This window comes from Diorhabda carinulata, chromosome 3 (genome assembly GCF_026250575.1).
Source record: "Diorhabda carinulata isolate Delta chromosome 3, icDioCari1.1, whole genome shotgun sequence".
Lineage (NCBI taxonomy): Eukaryota > Metazoa > Arthropoda > Insecta > Coleoptera > Chrysomelidae > Diorhabda > Diorhabda carinulata.
The window spans coordinates 2,413,738-2,440,700 of NC_079462.1; the positions used below are offsets into that span (position 1 = coordinate 2,413,738).

Sequence of the window (26,963 nt, forward strand, 5' to 3'; positions counted from 1 at the left end):
TGATTTAGTTTAGCTTCGATTTGTTTAGATGTATTCCAGCTTCGATTAGGTTAGATTTACTTTAGCTTCGATTAGGTTATGTTTACTTTAGCTTCGATTAGGTAAGATTTACTTTAGTTTTTCGGATAGTTTTACTTTAGCTTCAGCCAACCAGTTCAAGTATTGGTTTCTTGACACATCACTGAAACAAATAATTTCAGATTAGTGAAATAGTTGGAGTTCCTCTCGCCATAACCGAAGATTCAACTTTGAGCGATATGATAGACGCCGGTTTGCCCAAATTCGCCGCCCAACTCGAAGAAATAAACGCCGGCGCTACTAAAGAACACGCCTTACAAATAAATCTAGCACGAATGAAAGAAGAATGGGAAGATATCAGATTCGAATTAACGCCTTATAGGTATTCCGATATATCGTTTAAAGTTCGATAATTTTTCACAAGGGATTTTCCAGAGAAACCGGCGTGAATATATTAACAGCCGTCGATGATATACAAGTCATGATGGACGATCACATACTCAAAGCTCAAACTATGCGAGGTTCGCCGTACGTTAGAGCTTTCGAAGAGGAAATGACCGCTTGGGAAGAGAAGCTGCTATCCATGCAGGATATATTGGAGCAATGGCTCATGGTCGGTTGGAATTACGATAAAAATTTAAACGGAAAATTGAATTTTCTTTGATCGTAGTGTCAAGCTACTTGGATGTATTTGGAACCGATCTTCAGTTCGGAAGATATAATGAGACAGATGCCGACGGAAGCTAGAAATTTCAAACTGGTTGATAGAGTATGGAGGGCGGTTCAAAATAATACGAACAAAGATACCAGAGTACTGGTCTGTACTGATTATAAAAACATGTTGGCGCTCTTGAAGGAAAACAATCGATTGCTGGACGAGATACAGAAAGGATTGAACGATTATTTGGAGAAGAAGAGACTGTTCTTCCCTAGGTTGGTGATTAATTACGAAATGCGGGATTTGTTTTATCAATATTTAACGATTTGTAGATTCTTCTTTTTATCCAACGACGAATTATTAGAAATATTATCCGAAACTAAAGATCCTCTAAGAGTTCAACCGCATCTCAAGAAATGTTTCGAAGGTATCCACCAATTGGAATTTACGCGTGACGAAGAAGTCGTCGGAATGATAAGCGTGGAAAAGGAAAAAGTTCCGTTCAGCGAGAAGATTATTCCCGCTGAAGCGAAAGGGATGGTAGAGAAATGGCTGGTTCAAGTTCAAGCTGTCATGATACAATCATTGAAAGACGTCATGCGGGATTCTATTAACAATTATCCAACAGTGGACAGACCGACGTGGATATTGAGTTGGCCCGGTCAGATCGTACAATGCGTGGATTGTATACAATGGACGACGGAAGTTACCGACGCCATTTTCGGCGGAGCCCTGGACGCTCAAGAGAAATTGTGCACCCATCAAATAGAGAGGAGCGTCAAGATGGTACAGGGGAAGTTGAAACCGAATACGCAAGTAACAGTCGAAGCTCTTATAGTTATAGATGTCCATGGTAAGTGATATTCGAATTTAGTTAAGTGCCTTTGAATGCGAATGAGACAGTGATACGAGACTTTTCAACCTCCAAGAAGAGGGCGCAGCCCTATTTCGTTCCGAAACGAAGTAGAACAAACCTAGAATTTAGAACAACCGCCTAAATTATAGGGAAAAGCTAGAGCAACTCATTTAATAGCGATTTCTCGATGTGGGATATGATTGTAGTGGGATATAAGTTGAATAATATGATCAATTTGATCAATATGATCAATGAACAATCCTAGAACAACCCGGAACAACTGCCAAAATAGCGATATCTTGAAAACACAACTCAGCTCAAAAAACTCTTTTTTTTTTTCAAATTTCAGTCTCTAAAAGTTTCAATCAAAGCTCTATGCCGTTCTAAAACAATATAGAACAACCCAGAACAACTGCCAAAATAGCAATATCTTGAAAATGCGACTCCAGTTCGAAAAACTTATTTTTTTTCAAATTTCAGTCTCTAAAAGTTTCATTCAAAGCCCTATGCCATTCTAAAACAATATAGAACAATTCTAGAACAACCCGGAACAACTGCCAAAATAGCGATATCTTGAAAACACAACTCAGCTCAAAAAACTCTTTTTTTTCAAATTTCAGTCTCTAAAAGTTTCATTCAAAGCTCTATGCCGTTCTAAAACAATATAGAACAATTCTAGAACAACCCGGAACAACTGCCAAAATAGCGATAACTTGAAAACACAAACCCAGTTCGAAAAACTCATTTTTTTTCAAATTTCAGTCTCTAAAAGTTTCATTCAAAGCCCTATGCCATTCTAAAACAATATAGAACAAATCTAGAACAACCCGGAACAACTGCAAAAATAGCGATATCTTGAAAACACAAACCCAGTTCGAAAAACTCTTTTTTTTTTCAAATTTCAGTCTCTAAAAGTTTCATTCAAAGCTCTATGCCGTTCTAAAACAATATAGAACAATCCTAGAACAGCCCAGAACAACTGCCAAAATGGCGATATCTTGAAAACACAAACCCAGTTCGAAAAACTCTTTTTTTTCAAATTTCAGCTCGTAAACTCATTTTTTTTCAAATTTCAGTCTCTAAAAGTTTCATTCAAAGCCCTATGTCATTCTAAAACAATATAGAACAATCCTAGAACAGCACAGAACAACTGCCAAAATAGCGATAACTTGAAAACACAAACCCAGTTCGAAAAACTCATTTTTTTTCAAATTTCAGTCTCTAAAAGTTTTATTCAAAGCTCTATGCCGTTCTAAAACAATATAGAACAATCCTAGAACAACTGCAAAAATAGCGATATCTTGAAAACACAAACCCAGTTTGAAAAACTCTTTTTTTTCAAATTTCAGTCTCTAAAAGTTTCATTCAAAGCCCTATGTCATTCTAAAACAATATAGAACAATCCTAGAACAGCACAGAACAACTGCCAAAATAGCGATAACTTGAAAACACAAACCCAGTTCGAAAAACTCATTTTTTTTCAAATTTCAGTCTCTAAAAGTTTCATTCAAAGCCCTATGCCGTTCTAAAACAATATAGAACAATCCTAGAACAGCCCAGAACAACTGCCAAAATGGCGATATCTTGAAAACACAAACCCAGTTCGAAAAACTCATTTTTTTTCAAATTTCAGTCACTAAAAGTTTCATTCAAAGCTCTATGCCGTTCTAAAACAATATAGAACAATCCTAGAACAACTGCAAAAATAGCGATATCTTGAAAACACAAACCCAGTTTGAAAAACTCTTTTTTTTCAAATTTCAGTCTCTAAAAGTTTCATTCAAAGCCCTATGTCATTCTAAAACAATATAGAACAATCCTAGAACAGCACAGAACAACTGCCAAAATAGCGATAACTTGAAAACACAAACCCAGTTCGAAAAACTCATTTTTTTTCAAATTTCAGTCTCTAAAAGTTTCATTCAAAGCCCTATGCCGTTCTAAAACAATATAGAACAATCCTAGAACAGCCCAGAACAACTGCCAAAATGGCGATATCTTGAAAACACAAACCCAGTTCGAAAAACTCATTTTTTTTCAAATTTCAGTCACTAAAAGTTTCATTCAAAGCTCTATGCCGTTCTAAAACAATATAGAACAATCCTAGAACAACTGCAAAAATAGCGATATCTTGAAAACACAAACCCAGTTTGAAAAACTCTTTTTTTTCAAATTTCAGTCTCTAAAAGTTTCATTCAAAGCCCTATGTCATTCTAAAACAATATAGAACAATCCTAGAACAGCACAGAACAACTGCCAAAATAGCGATAACTTGAAAACACAAACCCAGTTCGAAAAACTCATTTTTTTTCAAATTTCAGTCTCTAAAAGTTTCATTCAAAGCCCTATGCCGTTCTAAAACAATATAGAACAATCCTAGAACAGCCCAGAACAACTGCCAAAATGGCGATATCTTGAAAACACAAACCCAGTTCGAAAAACTCTTTTTTTTCAAATTTCAGCTCGTAAACTCATTTTTTTTCAAATTTCAGTCTCTAAAAGTTTCATTCAAAGCCCTATGCCGTTCTAAAACAATATAGAACAATTCTAGAACAACCCGGAACAACTGCCAAAATAGCGATATCTTGAAAATGCGACCGCAGCTCGAAAAACTCTTTTTTTTTCAAATTTCAGTCTCTAAAAGTTTCTATCAAAGTCCTATGCCGTTCTAAAACAATATAGAACAATCCTAGAACAACCCAGAACAACTGCCAAATTAGCGATATCTTTGTGAAGGCGACCACAGCTCGTAAATCTTATTTTTTTCAACTTTTTCTAAAAATCAAAGCAAAAAATCTTCGCATAGTCCAAAAAATATTTAGTCAAGTCAAATGAGGACGTTCTTTAAAAACCAAGAGCAGAGTTCGTGCTACCCCGGGACAGAGCGTTACCAGACTTTTTATTTGGAAATCTCCGTGAAGAAGAACCCGATTTGTGACATAAACATGAGATTGGTTCTTTTCCCATAACAATTTACCTGCACTTACAGCCGTTTTCCTTCAACAGGTTTCGAGTAAAAACGAGATGAAAAATAACTCGTCGTACCTGGTACTGTTTGATTAGTTATTTCCACGCAAGAATAGAGAGAGAGAGAGAGAAAGTCGTTTTATTAAACAATTATTTTTGGATCGTCCTCGTACACTCAAATTTTTGTAACGAAAACTAGTGGTGGGTTTTAATTGAAAAATGTATTGCAGGTAGGGACATTGTGAAAAGATTGAAAGAATTGAAAGTTGGATCCATAGCCGATTTCAATTGGATATCACAATTGCGATATTACTGGAAAGATAGGGCCGTAGGGGTGTGTATGATAACCACGGAGGTTATGTACGGGTTCGAATATCTAGGAAATACCGGAAGACTTGTTGCCACTCCTTTAACCGACAGGTGCTACAGGTACGTCAGATTCCCTTATACCTTTGGTAAAAGATAAAAATTGACTTTAATACGGGGTACAACTAGAAAGTAACACGTTCTAATATATCCAACTAACTTATCGAATCAACTTTTGCATACATCTGTCGTTTGCGAATGGAACCGAAAGGCGACAGACGTCGTTCATCGGTATTAGAAAACGTAAAAATCCCTGGGAACAAAATCGGGTCTAATAATCAGTCAAATCGAAACCAAATTGCTTCAAAAGCTGTTGTGTTTCGAGCCGTACATGGACAAGCTTTGTCATACGAGATGTATAACACCTGCAGTAACTATTTCAAGCCTTTTGTTCCGCAGTAGCGATCGAAGTCCACTAGATCTCCAAGTGGAAGGAGGTCGATGATAAGAATGACGTTTGCTTGGTTTCTGGGATGAATGCGATATCCAAGTGAAGTAAAAAGATCATAATTGATGAGGATCGGTTGTCCACTGCGTTCTTTATCATGAACACTTCAGCAACTTTCTCAAAACTTTCACACATACATCTGCTCGCTCTTGATGTTCAACCCATAGACCTGATGATGAATTTCAATTGACGCAACGCTTTGCGTATCTAAAAACTCAATATAAGGATCGAACGTTTCATACCAAAGCTACCACGTAACTGATTCTGTTCCGGCTGGTATACGGGGTGTCCCAGTAAAACGAGTTAAAACTATCTGTATATGGCATAGTGTAACTTAGTCATTCTAAATAGAACACCCTGTATATTGATACATTTTTTAAATCTACGTAAAAGGTTAGTTGATGTCCAAAAACTTTTTTCGAAAAATGCATACTTTTTGAGTTATTAATTTTTTTGTAAAAAATTTAAACAATTGCAGACCTTTATAAATCATTTTTTTACGTGGATACCCTTAAAGATATGAAAATGGTTTCTGTTCGGTTGCTTTTATCAAAGTTAGACGTATTTGAATCTATGTTGAAAAATGTTTCATTTTATACAGGGTGTGTATAAAAAGTTTAACTTCATAAATATAACAGCTGCATCTCATTTAATTATGTGGATAACGGGAAGGTTTAGGTATAGGAAAATACATATGAATTTGCCTTATTTTTAACCCATCAAAGCATTAAAATAGAAAAAACCGGGTGGTTCTATTAAAAAAATTAGAAATAATGATTTTTATGAAGTTAAACTTTGAACACTTTTTATACACACCCTGTATAAAATGAAACATTTTTCAACATAGATTCAAATACGTCTAACTTTGATAAAAGCAACCAAAGAGAAACCATTTTGATATCTCTAAGGGTATTCTTGTAAAAAAATAATTTGTGAGGGTCTGCAACTGACAAATTTTTTACAAAAAAATTAATAACTCAAAAAGTATGCATTTTTCCAAAAAAGTTTTCAAACAAAAGTTTACTAAAATTTTACGTAGATTTCGAAAATGTATTAATATACAAGGTGTTCTATTCAAAGTAACAAAGTTACATTCGATTTCCGGTAGAACCGGAAGTCAGCCATCTTTCTGATGATAAACTTTCTGGATGTGCCTCGTAGTACGATAATTTTTTCGTGTGTAATTTTTGAAATTTCAGAACTCTAATGGGGGCGTTGAAATTGAATCTCGGAGGAGCTCCGGAAGGACCTGCCGGTACCGGGAAAACTGAAACTTGTAAAGATCTGGCCAAAGCGGTGGCCAAAAAATGCGTCGTTTTTAATTGTTCCGATGGATTGGACTACAAAGCTCTCGGAAAATTTTTCAAAGTAATACACCAACATCCGTTTTATTTTTTTTTAAATTTTGGATTCATATATTTTTACTTATTATTATATTTTATATACACTTCATCCCTATAAAAACAAAGCTTACGAACTGATATAAATCGCACGGTGTAAGATCTGGTGAATAAGGCGCTCGATAATGAACTTTAATTAAATTATGGTTTTTACCCGTTTATAAAAGAACTTTCACGTCGTTTTGTTGCTCTATTTAATATACACACAAAAAAACCAATTCTCGTGCAAATATTAGGTACGGCTATACCGATTTGTTTACAGTATGTACAGGTTTCCGATAGCTGCTCTTGTTATATGCACGACGTTTTGTTATTTTCAGGGATTGGCTCAAGCCGGAGCTTGGGCTTGCTTTGACGAATTTAATCGTATAGAGTTGGAGGTGTTGTCAGTGGTAGCGCAACAAATATTGAGTATACAGATGGCGGTAGCTGCGAAATTGACGAAATTCGTTTTCGAAGGAACCGAAATTACATTGGATCCGACTTGTACTGTTTTTATAACGATGAATCCGGGGTGAGTTTAGATGAATTATTTGAATTTTAAGAAATATTTTGACATTACGTAATATTGGCGTCAATTTACAACATACACTGTATAATTATCAAGTTGAACTTGTATTTGTACTTGCATTTTCTAGTTTGAGAATTTTTATTTCAGTTATGCCGGACGTCAAGAATTACCCGATAATTTGAAAGTGTTATTTAGAACCGTAGCAATGATGGTACCAGATTACGCCATGATTGGAGCAATATCTTTATACTCTTACGGATTTGTACAAGCTCACAGGTATGTAACCCGTATACTGTAAATATAAAACTGTTTACTGACCCCTGTATATATAAAAATGTCAACTGAACCCTGTAAATATAAAAATTTCAACTAAACCCCGTACACATTCAAATTTCAATTGAACCCTGTACATATAAAAAAGTCAACTGAACCCTGCACACATGTAAACTTCAATTGAATCCTGTATATAACAATATTTCAATTGAATTATGCGTATATAGAAATTTTAACTGCACCCTGTACATATGCACTCATAAAAATTTCAATTGAGCCCTGTACATAAAAATATTTCAATTGATTTTGTATGTACAAAAATTTCAACTGAACCCTGTATATATACAAATGGCAATTGAGCCCTGTACACATAAAAAAATCAATTGAACCCTGTAGGCATATGAAAATATTAAATGTACGTATAAAAAGTTCAACTGAACCCTGCACATATAATTTTTAACTGACCCTGTACATACAACATTCATAACGAAATATCTTCTATTGAACGATTTCAATTTCGAAAAAAAAAACAATTGAATTGCAACTAAAATCAACAAACTCCACATTTGTCTATTGTCATTTTGAAGGTTATTTTTAGAACCAAATGAATTTAAAATTTCAAAATTTATTATACCACCATTCTCGTTGATGATGATGAATATGTAGTTATTCGGAAGTTCGAAATATATATATTGAAACGAGAACACTTTGGTGTTTTATTGCTACAATCCCACAACAATCACGTAGAGTTTTACCTAACCCTTGTACAAATAAAATTTTTAATTAAACCCTGTATATATATATGTATAAATAAATTGACCGTTTACATACAATAATTGTACCTGAGCCTTGTTAATACATTAATTTATTTTGAAATTTGAAACTAGTTATTTTGAAATTTCGCAAAATTAATGTTACAGTTTGGCCGAGAAAATCGTCCACACGTACAAATTATGTTCGGAACAACTGTCCTCTCAAAATCATTACGATTACGGAATGAGAGCCGTTAAATCGGTTTTGTTAGCGGCTGGTGCATTAAAAAGAAGTTACCCCGACGTATCCGAACCGCAAATCGTATTAAGGGCCATAATCGACGTCAATCTACCGAAATTTTTAGCTCAGGTACAAAATATTTCGCTCGAACAACATAAAAATTGATGCATATCACAAATGATACCAACAACCATTTTTATAACATTACTGACAGTTGACAGATTACATATAACCTCACTTTTATTTTTCCTATAAGTACGTACTATTTTTAAAGTATGGCATCGTTGTTCAAATATGACGTGCATCAATTTTTATAGTAAAATAACTATATATGGGAACAGTTTTTTTTTATAATACAGGATGTACCTTTATTCGCTGGTATATATTCCGATCTATTCCCCGATATTGAAATACCAAAATTCGAAAGAGCCGAACTCATTGAATGTTTGATAGAAGAGATTAAGAGAAGGAATTTGCAACCTACGCCTTGGTTTGTAGAAAAATGTATGCAGATTTACGAAATGATATTAGTGAGGCACGGTTTGATGATAGTTGGAAGACCGATGGGGGGAAAGACTTCCGCTTATCAGGTATATAATTGTATCAAAGAATTACTTTTACTTTTTCTTACAATATAATACGAAAGTAAAATAATTGTAGGGTATTTATGGTTTATTCTGAACCTAACCTAATTTAAACGCTGTGTTCTTCTTGTTCGATGAATTTGAGTAATACTCAACTTTATAAAAACCCACTTTCATCATTCTTCTTCTGTTTACATTACATTTTGTCAATCAAATACATACTTAACCTCACTTAAGACACAATAGATCTTTTCGCAGTTTATATGATACCCCAATATCCACACACACATATCCTAACCTCACTTAAAGTAGGTTATCTTCCCTTTTCGAGAAATCCCAACCACATTCGACTGCAGAAAAACAATTTTCATCATTCTTCTTCTGTTTACATTACATTTCGTCAACTAACTTCATTCAAATACATACTTAACCTCACTTAAAGTAAGTCATCTTCCCCTTTCGGGAAGTCTCAACCACATTCGACTGAATTAGAACCAGGTTTCATCATTCTTCTTCTGTTTACATTACATTTTCTTTACTATTTCATTCTAGTAATAACTTAACTCTTAAATACTATAAAAATTTGATATTATGCTTGGAATAATTTCAAGAGTTTGGCTGGTGGTCTGGGTGCTTTGGCCAATAAAATAGGTGCAGCTTTAATTGAACACGAAGTATTATACAAAATAATAAATCCTAAAGCTATTTCTATGGGTCAATTATATGGTCAGTTCGATCCGGCGTCCCACGAGTGGTCAGATGGAGTATTAGCTACCACGTTTAGGTAATACCATCAGCATTGATATACTTTTGGTTGGAATGATGGAAAAATTTTGTGTATATTTAGGGATTATGCTAATAGTACCACAAGCGACAGGAAATGGATTTTATTCGACGGTCCCGTCGACGCTGTCTGGATAGAAAACATGAATACCGTACTGGATGATAATAAAAAACTTTGTTTAATGTCGGGAGAAATTATTCAGGTAAGAAATATGAATTAAATAATAAGAACAAGTAATTAAATTATGTTTTTTTTTGTTTTTGTGTATTTCTCAAAATGGAAAAAAAACTTCTTGTTCTGTTTGGAGTTCAAGACAAGATCTAGTGAAAATTCTTGTTTGTACTTCTAGGATAAATTTCTGTTAAAAATATTTGGGTTTATGGGTTCAAATGATTTGAAGGATGCTTTTAGAATTACCCTGTGTGTGGAAATGTGAGAAAAGCTGAATATTTTTCATATATTCCCATCAAATATCTCTTGAAAATTGAAAAAAACTAATTTTCATTAAAAATCTAAAGTTTCTCTCCATAGCGACGTTGCCAAGATTATTTTTAGACTTGAAATTCAAAATGTTGAAGGTTTTTTTACAATTTTGTTGTAGATATTCATATAATTTAGTATTTTACCGTATAAATTTAAAAAAAATAAGACAACATTTTCGTAAGCAATTAATCTTTTTTTTTCAAATTCATGTAACTGTAAAGTTGATAATATATTTAAAGCAAATTTAGAAAAAATTTACTTACCCAAAGCAATTACAACTGCAAACATTAAAGATTCTAGTAGAAAAAAAACGCACAATAACTTTACAAAGCTTACAACACGCCATATTGTTTAAATTTTTGTGAGTCCCTCTGAAGTTATTATATATCAGACGTTTTCAACGGACCTTCACCTCGGAATACCTCGTATTTGGCTTATATCACGCCATCTACATACATGTTTCCCGCCATGTTCGTAAAAACTAATCGATACGAATCAATGAGGGCGGAGTCAAGTACCCGCTAAAATTTAAATATTTTATAACAAAAAGTTTTTATATGCACATTATCGAAATATTCTGAAAAATTGAAAAAAATAAGTATTTATATTTATTAAGTAATCGGATATTTGGACGAAATCATGCATATAATTAGTGGAATTATTTTGAAACCATTTTGTTTACTACCACATCATTACACTGCGCATGTCTAACGTAGATAACTTGGTTAACGAAATGTGCGAGAATGTAATTGTGAGTGTTGAACTATACTTCCTAGAAGCACTATATAAATATAGAAAATGGTGATAGTAAATAGCGTATTGAATATATTTGCAGATGTCACCACAAATGAACTTAATTTTCGAACCTGCCGATTTAGAACAAGCCTCCCCGGCAACAGTATCGAGATGCGGAATGATTTACATGGAACCGGCCTTACTTGGTTGGAAACCTTTCATGGATTCTTACATGAATACGTTAGCGAAATTTCTCCTAGTGGAACAACAAGAATTATTAGTAGAATGTATGGAATGGTTGGTTCCAACGATGTTAAAACAAATCAATAAATCCAAGAAATTCGTCGAAACATCCGATATTCATCTATTCTACGTGAGTTTATTATCATATTAATTTTTGTTGTAAAAACTAAGAATCGAGTATGGTGAAAAAATGTGCGTTTTGTGAAGAATTTTTGGAAGAAAAGTGTTATTTTTTATTTTAGTCTTTCACGAGGTTATTTACTTGTTCCATTCGCGAAGAAAACCAAGTAAGCACGGTGTGGTTACAATGTACTTTAATATTTTGCTTGTTATGGGGTTTGGGATCGACGTTAACGTCGGAGGGAAGACAGAATTTCGATACTTTTTATAGGAAATTATTGAACGGTGACAATCGAAAGCATCCGAAACCGAAATCTTTCAAATTAACGAAAAGTCAAGTTTTTCCCGATCGCGCCAACGTCTTCGATTGGGTGTATGATAAAAAAAATAACGGGACGTGGATCAATTGGACTGATACAGTCGAAAAAGTTGATAAAATTCCCCCAACAGCTAAGGTAAATTAAATTTGAAATAATTCGACTCAACTAGTGACATATTCTTTTAATTTTTTTATATAGGGTGTTACATTTAACATGAAGTAACTTTTTATCAATAAAGGAAACTAAATTTTCTGTTTATTGATTGTTATTTACTTCATTTAATGATTTTTTAGAGAAAATTATAGGCAAATTTCGACCAATTTCTAATAAAATGCTCTAAAAATGTCTATCAGAATAAGATTTACAATATTCAATTTAATTTAAAAGGTAATGTTCCTCAATTTAGTGCCGTAAACTATTGAAACAAATTATTGAAAAAGTACAATTGAATTTTCTTCTGGAAAATCGTTTTCTTGTGAATTATTTCAGGCTACTGAGTTGATTATACAAACGACTGAATCTTGTTGTCAGAGATTTTTCTTGAAAATGTGCCTGGATAACAAAATACCGATTCTGTTTGTCGGACCTACTGGTACCGGTAAATCCGCCGTGATAATTGATCATATGTTGAATTTACCCAAAGAAAAATATTTACCTAACATAGTCAACTTCAGCGCAAGAACGTCTTCGAGTTTGGTATGTACGAGTTTCTTCAATCTCGTTTCTTCTGAATAAAGTTTCCTTTTTTTGACTTTAAATATAATATACCACATCATAAATATTTTTTTAGACTCAGGAAATGGTAATGTCGAAGCTAGATAAAAGAAGAAGAGGAGTATTTGGTCCTTCGATGGGTAAACAGTGCATCCTTTTCGTCGACGACGTAGGCATGCCTCAGAAGGAAGTTTGGGGCGCGCAACCAGCCGTCGAGCTGCTACGTCAATTTATTGATCACGGACATTGGTTCGAAAAAGATACTTCGATGCTTTTTTTGGTCGATATAGTAAGTATATGATTGTTAAGACGTTTTTTTTTCTTCTCTTGTTGTTTTACTAATATTTAAATGTATAGGTACCATCCCCGAATCAGGAAAACCTTCCACAGCAGCTACTATCTTTTAGTTCGATGGAAAACGTTTCCCACGCGTCTATTTCATGATGTATGAGACCAGGAGTCAGATGATTTCAATTCTGGCTAATAGTGTGGATGTCTTAATTGTGATGAATCGGTTTTTCCGCACGAATTCCTATACCAATTCGATCTATAAACTCTTTTCCCATACCAAAACACTTTTTGTTGGTTATTTGGGTCATAACTTACTTTAGAAGCTCTAATTTTTTTCTTGTTTCGTTTTTTATGGTGCCAAGCTTAAGTAAACGACGTGACGTCGCGAAATTTTAATTTCTACTTGATGTTTTAAACTGTTTTTATATTGAAAATAACTCAGAAGGTGGAAAAAATCAAGAGTAGGTGGTTTAGAATGTCGATTGATTATAAACCTCGTTATGGACATCCATCAACTGTCTCAATCGACGAAAATATTGAAAAAAGTTTATTCGGATGTGCTAAGAAGACTTTTGGCAGACAAGAGACTAAGCAACTAGAAATTAAGAGACATGGTGGGATCTCGATTATGCAATATTATAGGTGAAGAAAATAATGAAGAAGAAGCCATTTTGGGTACTTATAACCAATTCCGTTCAGCAATTTTCGGATAAAAACATAAAAACACTTCACCTGCCTGATCTAGCCCCATGTGACTTTTCCTTAATTTAAAACGAAGAAACATGAAAATATAGCGACTACACAACACTACAGGTTAAAAAAATACGAGGAAGGATTGTGAGCCATTTTGAGTACTTCCAACCATTTTCGTTCAATAGTTTTCGGTTAAAAAAGGAATGCTTACGGTGATGTAGGCACCTTACTCGCCTGATCTAACCCCATATGACTTATCTTGAACTCAAAACCAAGAGGCATGAAAATATTTCGACTCCACAACATTGTAAAAGGTCAAGAAAAATGCGAGGAAGATGTCCGCCATTTTGGGTACTTACAACCATTTCCGTTTAGCAGTTTTCGGCTAAAAAGGGCATTCTTACGCTAGTATAGGCACTTTTCTTGCGTGATCTAGCCCTATGTGACTTTTTCTTAATTGAAAATCAAGAGATTTGAAAGGATTTGACTCTACAACGTTGGAAAGGTCAAGAAAAATACGTGCATGAAGTTGCCAGCCATTTTGTATGCTCACAACCATTTCCGTACAACAGTTTTCGGTTTAAAACGGCATGGTAAAGACGACCCAGGCACCTTACTCGCCAGACTTGATCCCGTGTGAGACTTTTTCTTATTTTCACGCCGGAAAATATGTTTGGAAAGACATTTGTTCCACCATATGGGAGAGGTCGAGAAAATGGTTGCCATTTTTATAAATTTTGAAGAGGATAGCGTTATTATTTTCAGATATCTTTGATTCCAATACTTCCGTTTCTTACTACCCGGATAACCCTCGTCGGGCGAGTCAGTCGGATTGTACGATTTGTTCATATCGAAACTGGAAATATCTGGAATATTCTAGTCTAAACTTGTGATTTTCTAGTTATTTATCGGCGCTATGGGAGTTCCTGGAGGCGGAAGAAACGAAATCAGCGACAGATTTTTGCGGCACATGCAGATCATAACCATAGATTCTTTCGACGATCAAACTTTAAGTAAAATATTTACGACGATATTAGATTGGAATTTTTCTAAAGGATACGTCGAACCCGTAGCGAGATTATCCAAGGTAAAAATCCTCAAAATACAAAAAATAAAGATTGTAATTAATTTTTTTCGTAGTTTTGTTGCGCCGCCACATCCGAAGTATACAAGGCGGCAATAGAACATTTCCTACCGACTCCTGCTAAATCCCATTACACTTTTTCGTTGAGAGATTTTTCTAGAGTGATAAACGGACTTCTCCTGACTCCCCCTCAACGTATGGACGATCCTGATAAGTTCATCAGATTGTGGATACACGAAACGTACAGGGTGTTCCACGATAGACTGATAGACGACGATGATAGGTCAGTATAAGAAGGAAATTCGGCTTCGACATCGAACCGGATTCAAAATTTAACAATTTTAACAGGAAATTCTTCTTCGTCATAATACTTTTGTTGCTTCTTCTGTATCCCTTCTTCTCGTCGAAACCCTCGGAAGAGTCTGGTTTTCGACAGGCTAGATGGCGTAAACGTAAGCTAGATGGTATTTGGAGGGTCTGGTTTTGTTAAAAAACGATATTTAGTATGGAGGGGATTAAAATCGGCTCTAAATCAATCATTACCGTCATTTTAGGACCTAAAGCGAACCATTGGCACCAATTGGACGGTTGATGATGTTGTAAATCCAACAATCATCAAAATTTACCGATATGGTTGGAGTATAAATGGAATTTCTTATATTGTTGCCAGTTTTAAGCGAATATCTCTTGTTGCAGTCGGACTTCACTGCCTATTTTGAGCCCAACGCGAAAAACTGGTACCATTTTGACGGTTCCTGATGTTCTTAATCCAACAAATATAGAAATTCAACGATATAGTAGTATGAATGTACACATTGTTGCCAGCTTTAACTGAATATATTTGTTGGCAGTTGCACTTCACTGTCTATTTTGGGCTCAACGCGAAAAATTGGCACCATTTGGACGGTTGCTGGTTGGCAATGTTTTAACGGTTCTAAATCCGACAAATATCACTAAATATAACTTTGTGATAATAGTAGACAGTAAATTTATATTTTGTTGCCAGTTCTAACCAAAAGTATTTGAAGACAGACTTCACCGTCTATTCTAAGCGTAACGCGGAAAACTGGCAACATTTCGCCGATTCCGGATAATTTAGATCCGAAGAATATCGAAACTTAACGATATGGTAGTACTAAGAACTGAATTCACACAGTGTTGCCAAATTTAACCGGAAAACTTGTTGATACACATGTGCAATGGCATTTCACTGTCTAATTTGGGCCCAATGAGAAAAACTGGCACAATTTGGACGGTTGCTGGCGTTCTAAACCCAACAACCATCGAAATTCATCGATATGGTGGTAGTAAGAACTGAATTTAAACATTGTTGCTAGTTTTAACCGGAAACAATATTTTATCGGTTGCTGAAATTCTTTACCTCACAAATATATTGACATATAACTATACAGTGAAAATAGTAACCAAATTATTTCACTGTTTCCAGTTTTAACCGGAAAACTTTAAAGATAAGCGTGTAGTTTTATAAATCTGTTATATTCTGAAAGACCCCAAGTGTTTTTTGTTGAATTTAACTTTTTTTCTAGGATTAAACTTTTCGAAATTGTGAAAGAAAGTTGTTATCAGGGCTTTAGACAGAAATTCGACAAAGTTTGTGCGAGTTTAGTCCCCGAAGACGAAAAAATAGGACCACAACATCTAAGGAATTTGTTCTACGGGAATTATATGTATCCGGACGCGGATCCGAAAGTTTACGACGAGGTATATTCACAATAAAACATATTATTTACAATTATCGTTCGATATAACATATATAGGGTCGTCCAAAAATTATTTCCCGATATTTAGTTAATGTTTGAGTCAAACACCAAAAATCGATGCAGTTCAAAGTCCTTTAATACTATTATTATCTTTGATTTTTTGTAATTGTAAATCGAAACTACTGATTTCCGACATCTTGGACATAGATAAATGGATTACAAGACTTCGAAAACTCTAAACTAACGTGTTTTATGATCCTAAATCGGATAGATACGCGAATATTTCCAAAATGTTAATATAAGAATTTTCTTAACAATTATTTAAACATTGTAAATTTTATTTTTTAGATTACAGATATGGATGATCTGATTGAAAAAATGGAATATTACTTATCCGAATACAATGTCATATCTAAAACGCCGATGAATCTCGTAATGTTCAAATTTGCCATCGAACACGTTTCCAGAGTATCGAGAGTGATAACTCAACCGAACGGTAACGCCTTATTGGTTGGCGTCGGTGGTTCGGGAAGACATAGTTCCGCGAAATTGGCCAGTTTTATGGCCGAATGTACTATATTCGAGGTAAACAACCATGAACAGTTTACCATTTCAGTTGGACCACCATTTAGAATCGAGATTTTCGAATCGGCACTCTGGATCCAAAACTGCTCTGGTATGAAAACGTGGACACCGACTGTGCTGGACATAAAAGAGTTTTCCATCGAAGATCCTTCACTGGAAACACTCTCTGATGGTTAAATATCTTCTCGTTCACGCAACCATAGTGTGGTGGTAGAAGCTAGAGTGCAGCTAGACATATTTTAGCGCCTCGCGTGTCTTAGACCCTCGATGTCCTACTGAACCTTCCACTTTTGGACCATATGATACTATTCAAAGTAACCATGAGAAAATCTTCGGGTGTATGTACAATCTTTTCGATAGACAGTGACCAAATGTGATCGTTAATTAGGACTTGGTAGGCACACATTACTGATAGAGAACAGTGGAAGGGGGACTACAAGTCCGCTACAAGATCTACCTCGTTTGGATTATTAGTTACTGTGGGAAAAATGATTCTTTCACCAAACTTTGATCTATTCAGATAGAAGAGTTACTATGGATGGTATAAAGGCCAATATGGCGTGCTCTAGGCTTGGATTGGAGTGAAAAATATTCCTACAAGAACCATTGAGAGATTGCTGCAAGGTCCAGGTCGTTCTAGTGCACGGTTACTCGGAGGAAAGTGATTCGCTCACCAGATTTCAGTCTACTCAGATAGTAGAGCTACTGTGGAAGCCATAAAGGCCGATATGGCGTGCTCAAGGCTTGAACTGTGGTAAATAACAGTCTTACACGAACCAGTGAGTGATTGCTGCAAGCTCTAGGTCGTTGTAGTGCTCGGTTACTCGGGGGAAAGTGATTCGCTCACCAGATTTCAGTCTACTCAGATAGTAGAGCTACTGTAGAAGCCATAAAGGCTGATATGGCGTGCTCTGGGCTTGGATTGGAGTGATAAACAGTCCTACACGAACCAGTGAGCGATTTCTGCAAGATCAAGAGCGTTGTAGTGCACCGTTACTTTAAGGAGACTGATTCACTTGTGAGACGGCCTCTACAGAGTTGGATGGATACATTTGACGCGACATACGACTAGTGACCGGTCCTCTAACCGATTACGGTCATGTAAGACTCCAACTCTTTACTATAAGCATCACGAACGATGAGGGAGAGGAAAAACTTACGGTTAATTTAGCGAGGCTCATTTTTCGACCTTAATTTTCACGGACTATATGATCCTAGACGTTACCAAGCGTCTGATATCGTCGTTTACTATTGATAAAATCAAAATCTGATTAGGTGGGTCAACTGAAATGGTAAGAACCTAGTAATGTGTTATAACTTGGGTGGAACCAATAATTATATTTCAATCTTTTATACAGATCGAGTTAACGAGAACTTACGGTACTTCCGAATGGAGAGATGATTTGAAGAAACTCCTGACGACCGCCGGAATCGTCGGTAAACCGATTTTGTTCCTATTTGCCGATACCCAAGTGGCAGATGAGAGTTTCGTCGAAGACATTAACACCATTCTTAATACCGGGGACGTACCGAATCTATACGCCCCAGATGAAAAGGCTGATATTTTGGAAAAAATGCAGGGGGTTCTCAAAGAGAGCGTACGACGTAAATTTTTTTTAAATTTTTCGATGAATTTATATTTGTCATTTTTAGGGAAGGAAAATGGAGGCTACACCGCTTACGCTGTACAATTTTTTCATCGAAAGAATAAGAAGAAATCTTCACGTTGCACTCTGTCTATCACCGATAGGTGACTCTTTTCGAAATCGTTGTCGGATGTTTCCGTCTTTAATTAATTGCTGTACGATCGATTGGTTTCAAAAATGGCCGGATGATGCTTTGGAAAGGGTACGGTGGAACGTACCTCTCGATTATTTTGTGTAAACTATTTTTTTTTCTCAGGTAGCGCACATGTTTCTTCACAAAACTAACATAGGCGATGAGATGACGGATATTTGCGTGAAAATTTGTAAACATTTCCACATTACCGTTCAGGAAGCTTCGGATTTGTTCTACGCCGAACAGAAGAGGAAAACGTATATAACCGCAACTGCTTATTTGGAGCTAATTCAAACTTTCATATCGTTGTTCGCTCTGAAAGTCGAACAAATTACCTTACAACAAAAAAGGTTCGCACTTATTTGTATTTCTTTCAAAATTCGTTCCAAGATTTGTATCGGTTTCCACATAGTCGCCGTTAATTGTGCGGGAAAATTACTTTCAAGTAGCTACTAGAACATTTTTTGGAATATTAATAATGATTAGAACATTTTTTTGGAATAATAATGATTGGGGTGAAAAAATTGATTAAAAGTGTTTTTTTTTTGAATTTTGGAAAAACTATTTCCATTGACTTAAGTGGAATTTTTTAGGTACGAGACGGGTTTGGAGAAATTGGATTTCGCAGCTGGTCAAGTCGGTTTGATGCAGGACGATCTGACGGCGTTGCAGCCGCAGCTGATAGTAGCTTCCGCCAAAACGGAAAAGCTGATGGTGAAAATCGAACAGGATACCGTTATTGTGGAAAAACAAAAAGAGGTAATTTCCACTAACCTAATACAGTATAAAATTCACGACATCTCTCGATTTTTATCGCATACTACGCATTGATTCAACATTCGGAATTTTGCTTTCTAATTAAGTCCTATCGAAAACAAAAAAAACGATAAATATGCCGCTTAACATAATTTCGTAAATTGAAATAGAGCTATGAGCTCCTTTCGACGTTTTTTACACGTATCACTCATATAATTGTGAAGAAATTCAACAATATCCAGCAAAAAACAAATTTCTTTCGTCGTTTTTCGGTGTATTATTTTGAAATTTTTCCAAAACTTAGAGCTAGGAGCTCCTTGATTTTGTTATAATATATCGAAGCTATTAAATATTATGCTTATTCTAGATCGTAGCAGCCGATGAAGCCGTTGCTAACGAAGCGGCCGCGGCAGCTCAAGCCATAAAAGACGATTGTGAATCGGATTTATCAGAAGCTATTCCGGCGTTGGAAGCGGCCATTGAGGCGTTGAACACTTTGAAACCGGCCGATATCACCGTGGTGAAGTCAATGAAAAATCCACCGTCCGGTGTTAAACTCGTTATGGAAGCCGTAAGTTTAATCATCTTTTCCTCCTTCCTGTAAAAGAAGAATAAGCCAAAAAAAGAAGAGGAAATGAAAAAGAGAAGAAGACGTAACCTAATTTAACTTAATTTTATCTAGATATGCGTTATGAAGCAAGTTAAACCGGAAAGAAGACCGGATCCTTCTACGGGAAAAATGGTAGAAGATTTTTGGGCTTCGTCGGTGAAAATATTGGGAGACATGAAGTTTTTGGAGAATTTAAAATCTTACGATAAAGATAACATACCGCCTGCTGTCATGAAAAGAATCAGAGAAAGGTAACGGACATCCAGACGTCTTTCTTCTTCTATACAATCATTTTCGTTTGCCGGAATTTTATTTTCACCATTTTATTCATATCTTTCTTCTTCTTGTTCTATAAAGATACATGACAGATAGAGAATTCGATCCGGAACGTATCAAGACCATATCAACGGCTTGCGAAGGTCTTTGCAAATGGGTTAGAGCCATGGAGGTATACGATCGAGTTATAAAAATAGTTGCTCCGAAGAAAGCCAGATTGGCGGAAGCGGAAGCCGAGCTCGCCCTTCAAATGGACACTTTGAATGCCAAAAGAGCGCAACTGAAAGAGGTAACGGCGACTTACTGACCGATTCTTCGTTATTTTGAATAGTACAACCTGTATATTATGTTTTATCAACTCATTGAGTCAAAATTCAAGTCGAATTTATTCACATCCGTTCCATAGCACTCTTAATCTTTTTTCTCGTATGAACGGACTATAAATTTCAAGTTATTCTCTTAATTTCCGGTGTAAATGGACTTTAAATTCTGTGATAAAACATATTCGACAATAAATTGAATATTTGTGCTAATTTTGTGATGGAAAAAATTCATTTTCAATGAATTTTCGTATGAACGGACCATAAATTCGACTACAAATTGAATATTTGTGCTGGAATCTTTGTATGAATGTACTTTAATTTTTGAGTAAAATAACCCATTCAACTATTCGGTATAGAAAAATCGCTCCATTTTTCCTTACATGTATGAATGGACTTTAAATGATAATATAAGAAGAAAAATTCAATAAGAATTTTCGATTTTTCCCAATCAGTGTATGAACGGAATTAAATTTTTTAGGTAAAACAATCCATCCAATGACTCGTATAGATTTTTCGCTCCATTTTCTTAATTTTTTGTATGAATGGACTTTACATTATGAAATAATGAAAAAAAAATTGCAATATTAGTGAAAATTTCATAATGAAATAATTTCTTATAAAGTATAAGATTAAAAATTTGAATGTTCGTAATTATTGAGGCACAAAGTATCAGGACAATTTATTCTATAGTCCATTCACTCAATAATTCGTATGAACGGACTATGACTAAGACGATTTCAAACCGAAAATTTTTAGGTAGCGGATAAACTTCAAGCGCTCAACGATGAATTCGCTGCCGAAACGAAAAAGAAGAAAGATTTGGAAGATCAAATATTCATATGCGCCCAAAAATTGGACAGAGCCGAAAAACTAATCGGAGGACTCGGAGGAGAGAAAGCGAGATGGTCGGCGACGGCAAAACAATGCGAGGCTTTATTGGGCAACGTTATAGGCGACGTTCTTCTATCGTCCGGAGCTATCGCCTATTTGGGACCGTTTACCGTTAGTTACAGGTAAAATTCGTATAAAAAATATCTTCATATAAATGCTCAATTTTGAATCTTCAACTTCTCTTCTTTAAAAGAAGAGATATATTTCACAGATTAATTGAAATAGAAAAAGTTTTCCTATTTCAATTAATCTGTGAAGTATATCCTATTAACCCATCCTAGTGAAGATCTTGCCGGTTTAATGTCTTTTTGACCTCTTTCTGAGAGGATCTTGATGGTTTTATATATTTTCGACCCATTCCTGTAAATATCTTGATGGTTTTATATCATTTTGACCCATGCCTGTAGGTATCTTGATGGTTTTTTATCTTTTTGACCTATCTCTGTAAGGAACCTCATGGTTTTGTATCTTTTTGACTCACTGCTGTTAGGATCTTGATGGTTTTATATATTTTCGACCCATTCCTGTGAGGATCTTGACGGTTTTATATCATTTTGTCCCATCCCTGTAAGAATATTGATGGTTTTAGATCTTTTTGACCCATACCTGTAAGGATCTTGACGGCTTTATATCTTTTTGAACCATTCCTGTGAGGATATTGATGGCCTTATACTATTTTCACCCATCCCTGTAAGGATATTAATGGTCTTATATATTTTTGACTCTTTACTGTAAGGATACTGATGTTTTTTTATCTTTTTGACCCATGCCTGTAAGGATCTTGATTATTTCATATATTTTTGACCTGTTTCTGTAAGGAATTCATGATTTTATATCTTTTTGAATCATTACTGTAAGAATCTTGATGGTTTCACATCTTTTTGACCCATTTCTGTAAGGAACTTCATGGTTTTAAATCTTTTTGACTCGTTGCTGTAAGGATCTTGATGGTTTCATATCTTTTTGACCCATCTCTGTAAGGAACTTGATGATTTTCTATCCTTTTGACTTATCCCTGTAAGGATCTGTCCGGTTACTTATCAAAGCAACATATTTGGTGATTTTTATTGAGAAATTATTTTTTTTTAGGATAGATATATTGAAAGGATGGAATAAATTCGCTTTGGAATCCGGTATCCCATGTTCTGACAATTTTTCCTTAGTTGTAACTATGGGAGAACCCGTAATAATCCGAGCGTGGAACATCGCTGGTCTACCAGTTGATAATTACAGTATTGAAAATGGTATAATTGCTACAAATGCTAGAAGATGGCCGTTGATGATCGATCCCCAGGGTGAGTTAAAAGCAACATTCCACTATGCTTTCGGGAAAATCGATGGTAGTATGTAAAATTATACGAGCCGTTTCGTTGTTATCCGAGCGATCCATTGAAACGAATTCTCTAGAAATTTGGAGACGGTATCTAACCTGTAGGAATCAGAAGTATCTAGAATGTTGGAGACAAGATGGACCTTTCAATTTGCGTGCGAACAATGCGAGCCGGTTCTGCACTGTTCTTGTTGTTCGCGCGAACCATTCAAGCCCGATTTTTATAAAATTTCTAAACTCGATTTTAATCTTTAACCTGAAGGAATCGGAAGAGTCTAGAATATTCGATTCACAATGGAAATTTCGTTTCAGTTGTTCTCAATTTTATAAATTTCCATTAAACTATTGTATCGAACGTATGAGCGAGGATATCGATTTGTTAATCGGTACTTTAAGATACATTGACCGATGTTAGTATTTTGATACGAACCACGCGTCAGATTCGACCGTGCTCTTTGTTGTTCGCGCTAACCAATCGAGAAACAATTACTCGAAACTTCTACATTCGATGTTAAACTTAAACCTGGAGGAATCGAAAGTATCTAAAATGTTTGAGACAAGATGGACGTTCCAATTTTCGTGCGAACTATGTGAGACGGTTCTACACTGTTCTTGTTGTTCGCGCGAACCAATCGAGTTCGAGGAATCGGAAATGTCTAGAATGTTCGATTCACAAATAAAATTTAATTTCAATAGTTTTGTTTGTTTAAGGGCAAGCGAATAAATGGGTTAAAAATATGGAAAAAGGCAATCGATTGCAAGTAATCAAATTAACAGATGGAAATTACATAAGGATCGTCGAGAACGCCATAACATTCGGTACCCCCGTTCTTTTGGAAAACATCAACGAAGATATAGACGCGATTTTGGATCCTGTTTTGGTAAAAACTATTTTCAAAAGTCAGGGCGTGTGGTATTTGAAATTGGGCGATAACGTCCTGGAATATTCCTTCGATTTCCGTTTATATATAACCACGCGTTTGAGAAATCCCCATTATCTACCGGAAATTGCAGTTAAAGTGACCATGGTGAATTTTATGATTACGCCCCAAGGGTTGCAAGATCAACTATTGGGTATAGTGGTGGCTAGGGAGAAGCCCGAATTGGAAGAGAAGAAGAACTTGATGATTGTGGAAAGCGCTAATAATAAGAAAATGTTGAAGGAAATCGAAGACAAGATTTTAGAGGTACATAAAGTCATTTGAAAAATTTACGAATCCTTGCTAATTAAAATTTAACGATGTTAATAAAATTGATGATTTTTTTTTGAAATTTCATTCATGGTAACATAAAAAACAGTTAATCTATTAATAAACGTTGGGAGACATTTTTGGTTGATATTTTCGCACCTTAATGTCTACGTGCTATTACATAAGATTGTGCAGCAGAAAACAGTCGTAAAATTATAGTACAATTAACCGTATAACTTTTGGATAATCGATTAAAAAATTCTTCTATTTACTCCATCCTATCATGCTAGTTTCCCAGAGGAAACTGTTGTTTTTATAGGGTATTTGCAGTATTGCCAAATTTTAAATTATTTTGACACTTTTATATAATTTTATAAAATGATATATACAGGGTGTCCCATTTATAGGTGTGACGTCGTTAAATTACTTAAACGGCAAAACTGTCATTTTAATGGTTGGTTTTATTGGGTTTTTGAAGTACAAATTGCCAAATTCTAGATTATTTTGACACTTGAACACCTTGTATATCATTTTATTAAATAATATATACAGGGGTCCCAGTTTATAAGTATAACGTTGTTGATTTACTTAAATTGCAGCACTATCATTCTATTGGTGGTTCTTACGGGGTTTTTAATGTACATAACTGCCAAATTTGGAAATATTTTGATACCTCGACATTTTGCATATCATTTTAAAGAAATAATATATACGGAGTGTCCCAATTAATAAATATGACATCGCTGATTTACTTAAACAGCAATACTGTCATTTTAATGGTTGTTTTTATTGGGTTCTCGAAGTGCAAATTGCCAAATTTGGAAATATTTTGATACCTCGACACTTTGCATATCATTTTAAAGAAATAATATATACGGAGTGTCCCAATTAATAAATATGACATCGCTGATTTACTTAAACAGCAATACTGTCATTTTAATGGTTGTTTTGATTGGGTTCTCGAAGTGCAAATTGCCAAATTTGGAAATATTTTGATACCTCGACACTTTGCATATCATTTTAAAGAAATAATATATACGGAGTGTCCCAATTAATAAATATGACATCGCTGATTTACTTAAACAGCAATACTGTCATTTTAATGGTTGTTTTAATATTTTGATGGACATCATTTTATAAAATAATATCTACAGAGGGTCTCAATTTATAGGTATGATATCATTGATTTACCAAAATGGCAGCACTGTCGTTGTAATGGTTGTTATTGTGAGGTTTTGAAGTACACAACTGCCAAACTTGGACACTTTGGGTACTATTATAAAAATCTATATATACAAAGTGTCCCTATTTATAGTTGTGACTTCGTTGATTTACCAAAATGGCGGCACTGTCATTTTAATGGTTGTTTTTGTAGGGTTTTGAAGTACAGAACTGGCAAATTTTATACTATTTTGACACTCGAACACCTTTTATATCATTTTATGAAGTAATATATACAGGGTGTCCCAGTTTATAGGTATAATGTTGTTGATTTACTTAAATTGCAACACTCACATGTTAATGGTTGTTTTTATTGTGTTTTGAGTGTATAATTACCAAATTTCAAAATATTTCGATCCTTTGAAACCCTTTATATAATTTTATATAAAGAAATAGTTCTAGATCCAGATCTAGAAATCTAGATAATAACAACAAAAATCGTTTTTATTAAAGAAATCTAAAAAATATTTTGAATTGGAAAATTATCAACAATTTCGACCAAATATAATCGCAATATAACCTCAACATTCGTTTTAGGTACTATCAACATCTGAAGGTAACATTTTGGAAGACGAAACTGCCATAAAAATATTATCTAGCAGTAAGGTACTTTCGGAAGAGATACAAGAAAAACAAAAACAAGCTGCCGTTACCGAAAAAGAAATTGATACCGCCCGTAACGGTTACGTACCCGTTTCCAAACATTCTTCCGTGTTATTTTTCTGTATATCGGATCTGACCAATATCGATCCGATGTATCAATATTCTTTGGGATGGTTCATAAATCTCTACGTTCAATCGATAATCATGAGTAAAAAATCGAACGTACTAGAAGAACGTTTGGCGTATTTGAACGATTATTTCACGAACAGTATTTACAGAAACGTTTGCAGGTCTCTTTTTGAAAAGGACAAATTATTATTTTCCATGGTTTTGGCCGTGGGAATACTGAGATCGCATGTAAGTAAATGGAACCCGACTATTGACTGTACTATTTATTCTACTGTAAGTAGTAACTCCTTCACCAGTTCAAACAATATTTAGGTAATTGTCTTTATCAAGTTGGAATTTTTGAAATAGTTGCTGAAATTCATAAAAACTACTATTTAATGGTACTATTACACTAACTGTTTAGTTAAACTTCTTCCGGTGTCTGAAGACGTTAACTTGTCTATCGAAACGTACATTATAGCTAGAGTTTCGATTAGATTTAACATTTTTTTTGTGATTTGAAGCAATAGAGAACACCAACAAAATGTTCAGAAGATTTATAGCATGTTTTGAGCATGCTGTAAAATTTACGGCCAATTTTGAGCATATTACAACATTATTGTGAATTTTTTAATGGTGCAAAACAATAAAAGAAATCAAAAAGGATACTGGAAAAATGAATTTTCTCACATTTGCGGCACATTTTGAGCATACTCTTTTATCTACTGCATACTTTGAGCATATTACAGCATTATTTTGAATTTTTTTGATGAGGCAAAGAAACAGAGAAAACTCAAAAGTACCTGTGCCGAAAAAATCAATATTTATATGAATTTTTTAACACAAGTAGCACATTTTGAGCATACTGTAACATTTACGCCATTTTTTGAGCATATTACAGCATTATTTTGAATTTTTTGATGGTGCAAAGCAATATAAGAAATCAAAAATGATATTCGAGGGAAAAATAAATTCTTAGGATGAATTTTTCCACGTTTACGGCACATTTTAAGCATACTGTATCATCTA

The 26,963-nt window shown here is 34.8% G+C and overlaps 1 protein-coding gene across 2 annotated transcripts in view; it reads left to right on the forward strand.

Moving 5' to 3' along the window:
- The window catches only part of LOC130891990 (dynein axonemal heavy chain 3), a 115,259-nt gene that overhangs the window by 75,643 nt on the left and 12,653 nt on the right, over nucleotides 1-26,963 (forward strand). For both annotated transcript variants that reach the window (XR_009058975.1, XM_057797151.1), the window contains exons 15-45: nucleotides 201-400; nucleotides 454-631; nucleotides 689-951; nucleotides 1,009-1,529; nucleotides 4,730-4,928; nucleotides 6,513-6,681; nucleotides 7,034-7,227; nucleotides 7,372-7,500; nucleotides 8,418-8,619; nucleotides 8,850-9,080; nucleotides 9,686-9,858; nucleotides 9,922-10,060; nucleotides 11,177-11,449; nucleotides 11,562-11,894; nucleotides 12,249-12,455; nucleotides 12,550-12,762; nucleotides 14,359-14,544; nucleotides 14,598-14,824; nucleotides 16,089-16,263; nucleotides 16,611-16,847; nucleotides 18,206-18,445; nucleotides 18,501-18,695; nucleotides 18,750-18,976; nucleotides 19,220-19,385; nucleotides 19,750-19,953; nucleotides 20,065-20,243; nucleotides 20,350-20,557; nucleotides 21,348-21,604; nucleotides 22,572-22,777; nucleotides 23,524-23,999; nucleotides 25,761-26,183. Coding sequence is in view for 1 of the 2 variants with exons in the window: in XM_057797151.1 (XP_057653134.1) it covers nucleotides 201-400; nucleotides 454-631; nucleotides 689-951; nucleotides 1,009-1,529; nucleotides 4,730-4,928; nucleotides 6,513-6,681; nucleotides 7,034-7,227; nucleotides 7,372-7,500; nucleotides 8,418-8,619; nucleotides 8,850-9,080; nucleotides 9,686-9,858; nucleotides 9,922-10,060; nucleotides 11,177-11,449; nucleotides 11,562-11,894; nucleotides 12,249-12,455; nucleotides 12,550-12,762; nucleotides 14,359-14,544; nucleotides 14,598-14,824; nucleotides 16,089-16,263; nucleotides 16,611-16,847; nucleotides 18,206-18,445; nucleotides 18,501-18,695; nucleotides 18,750-18,976; nucleotides 19,220-19,385; nucleotides 19,750-19,953; nucleotides 20,065-20,243; nucleotides 20,350-20,557; nucleotides 21,348-21,604; nucleotides 22,572-22,777; nucleotides 23,524-23,999; nucleotides 25,761-26,183 (7,230 nt within the window). In the remaining variant the exon portion in view is untranslated. The remainder of the gene's footprint in view (nucleotides 1-200; nucleotides 401-453; nucleotides 632-688; nucleotides 952-1,008; nucleotides 1,530-4,729; nucleotides 4,929-6,512; nucleotides 6,682-7,033; nucleotides 7,228-7,371; nucleotides 7,501-8,417; nucleotides 8,620-8,849; nucleotides 9,081-9,685; nucleotides 9,859-9,921; nucleotides 10,061-11,176; nucleotides 11,450-11,561; nucleotides 11,895-12,248; nucleotides 12,456-12,549; nucleotides 12,763-14,358; nucleotides 14,545-14,597; nucleotides 14,825-16,088; nucleotides 16,264-16,610; nucleotides 16,848-18,205; nucleotides 18,446-18,500; nucleotides 18,696-18,749; nucleotides 18,977-19,219; nucleotides 19,386-19,749; nucleotides 19,954-20,064; nucleotides 20,244-20,349; nucleotides 20,558-21,347; nucleotides 21,605-22,571; nucleotides 22,778-23,523; nucleotides 24,000-25,760; nucleotides 26,184-26,963) is intronic.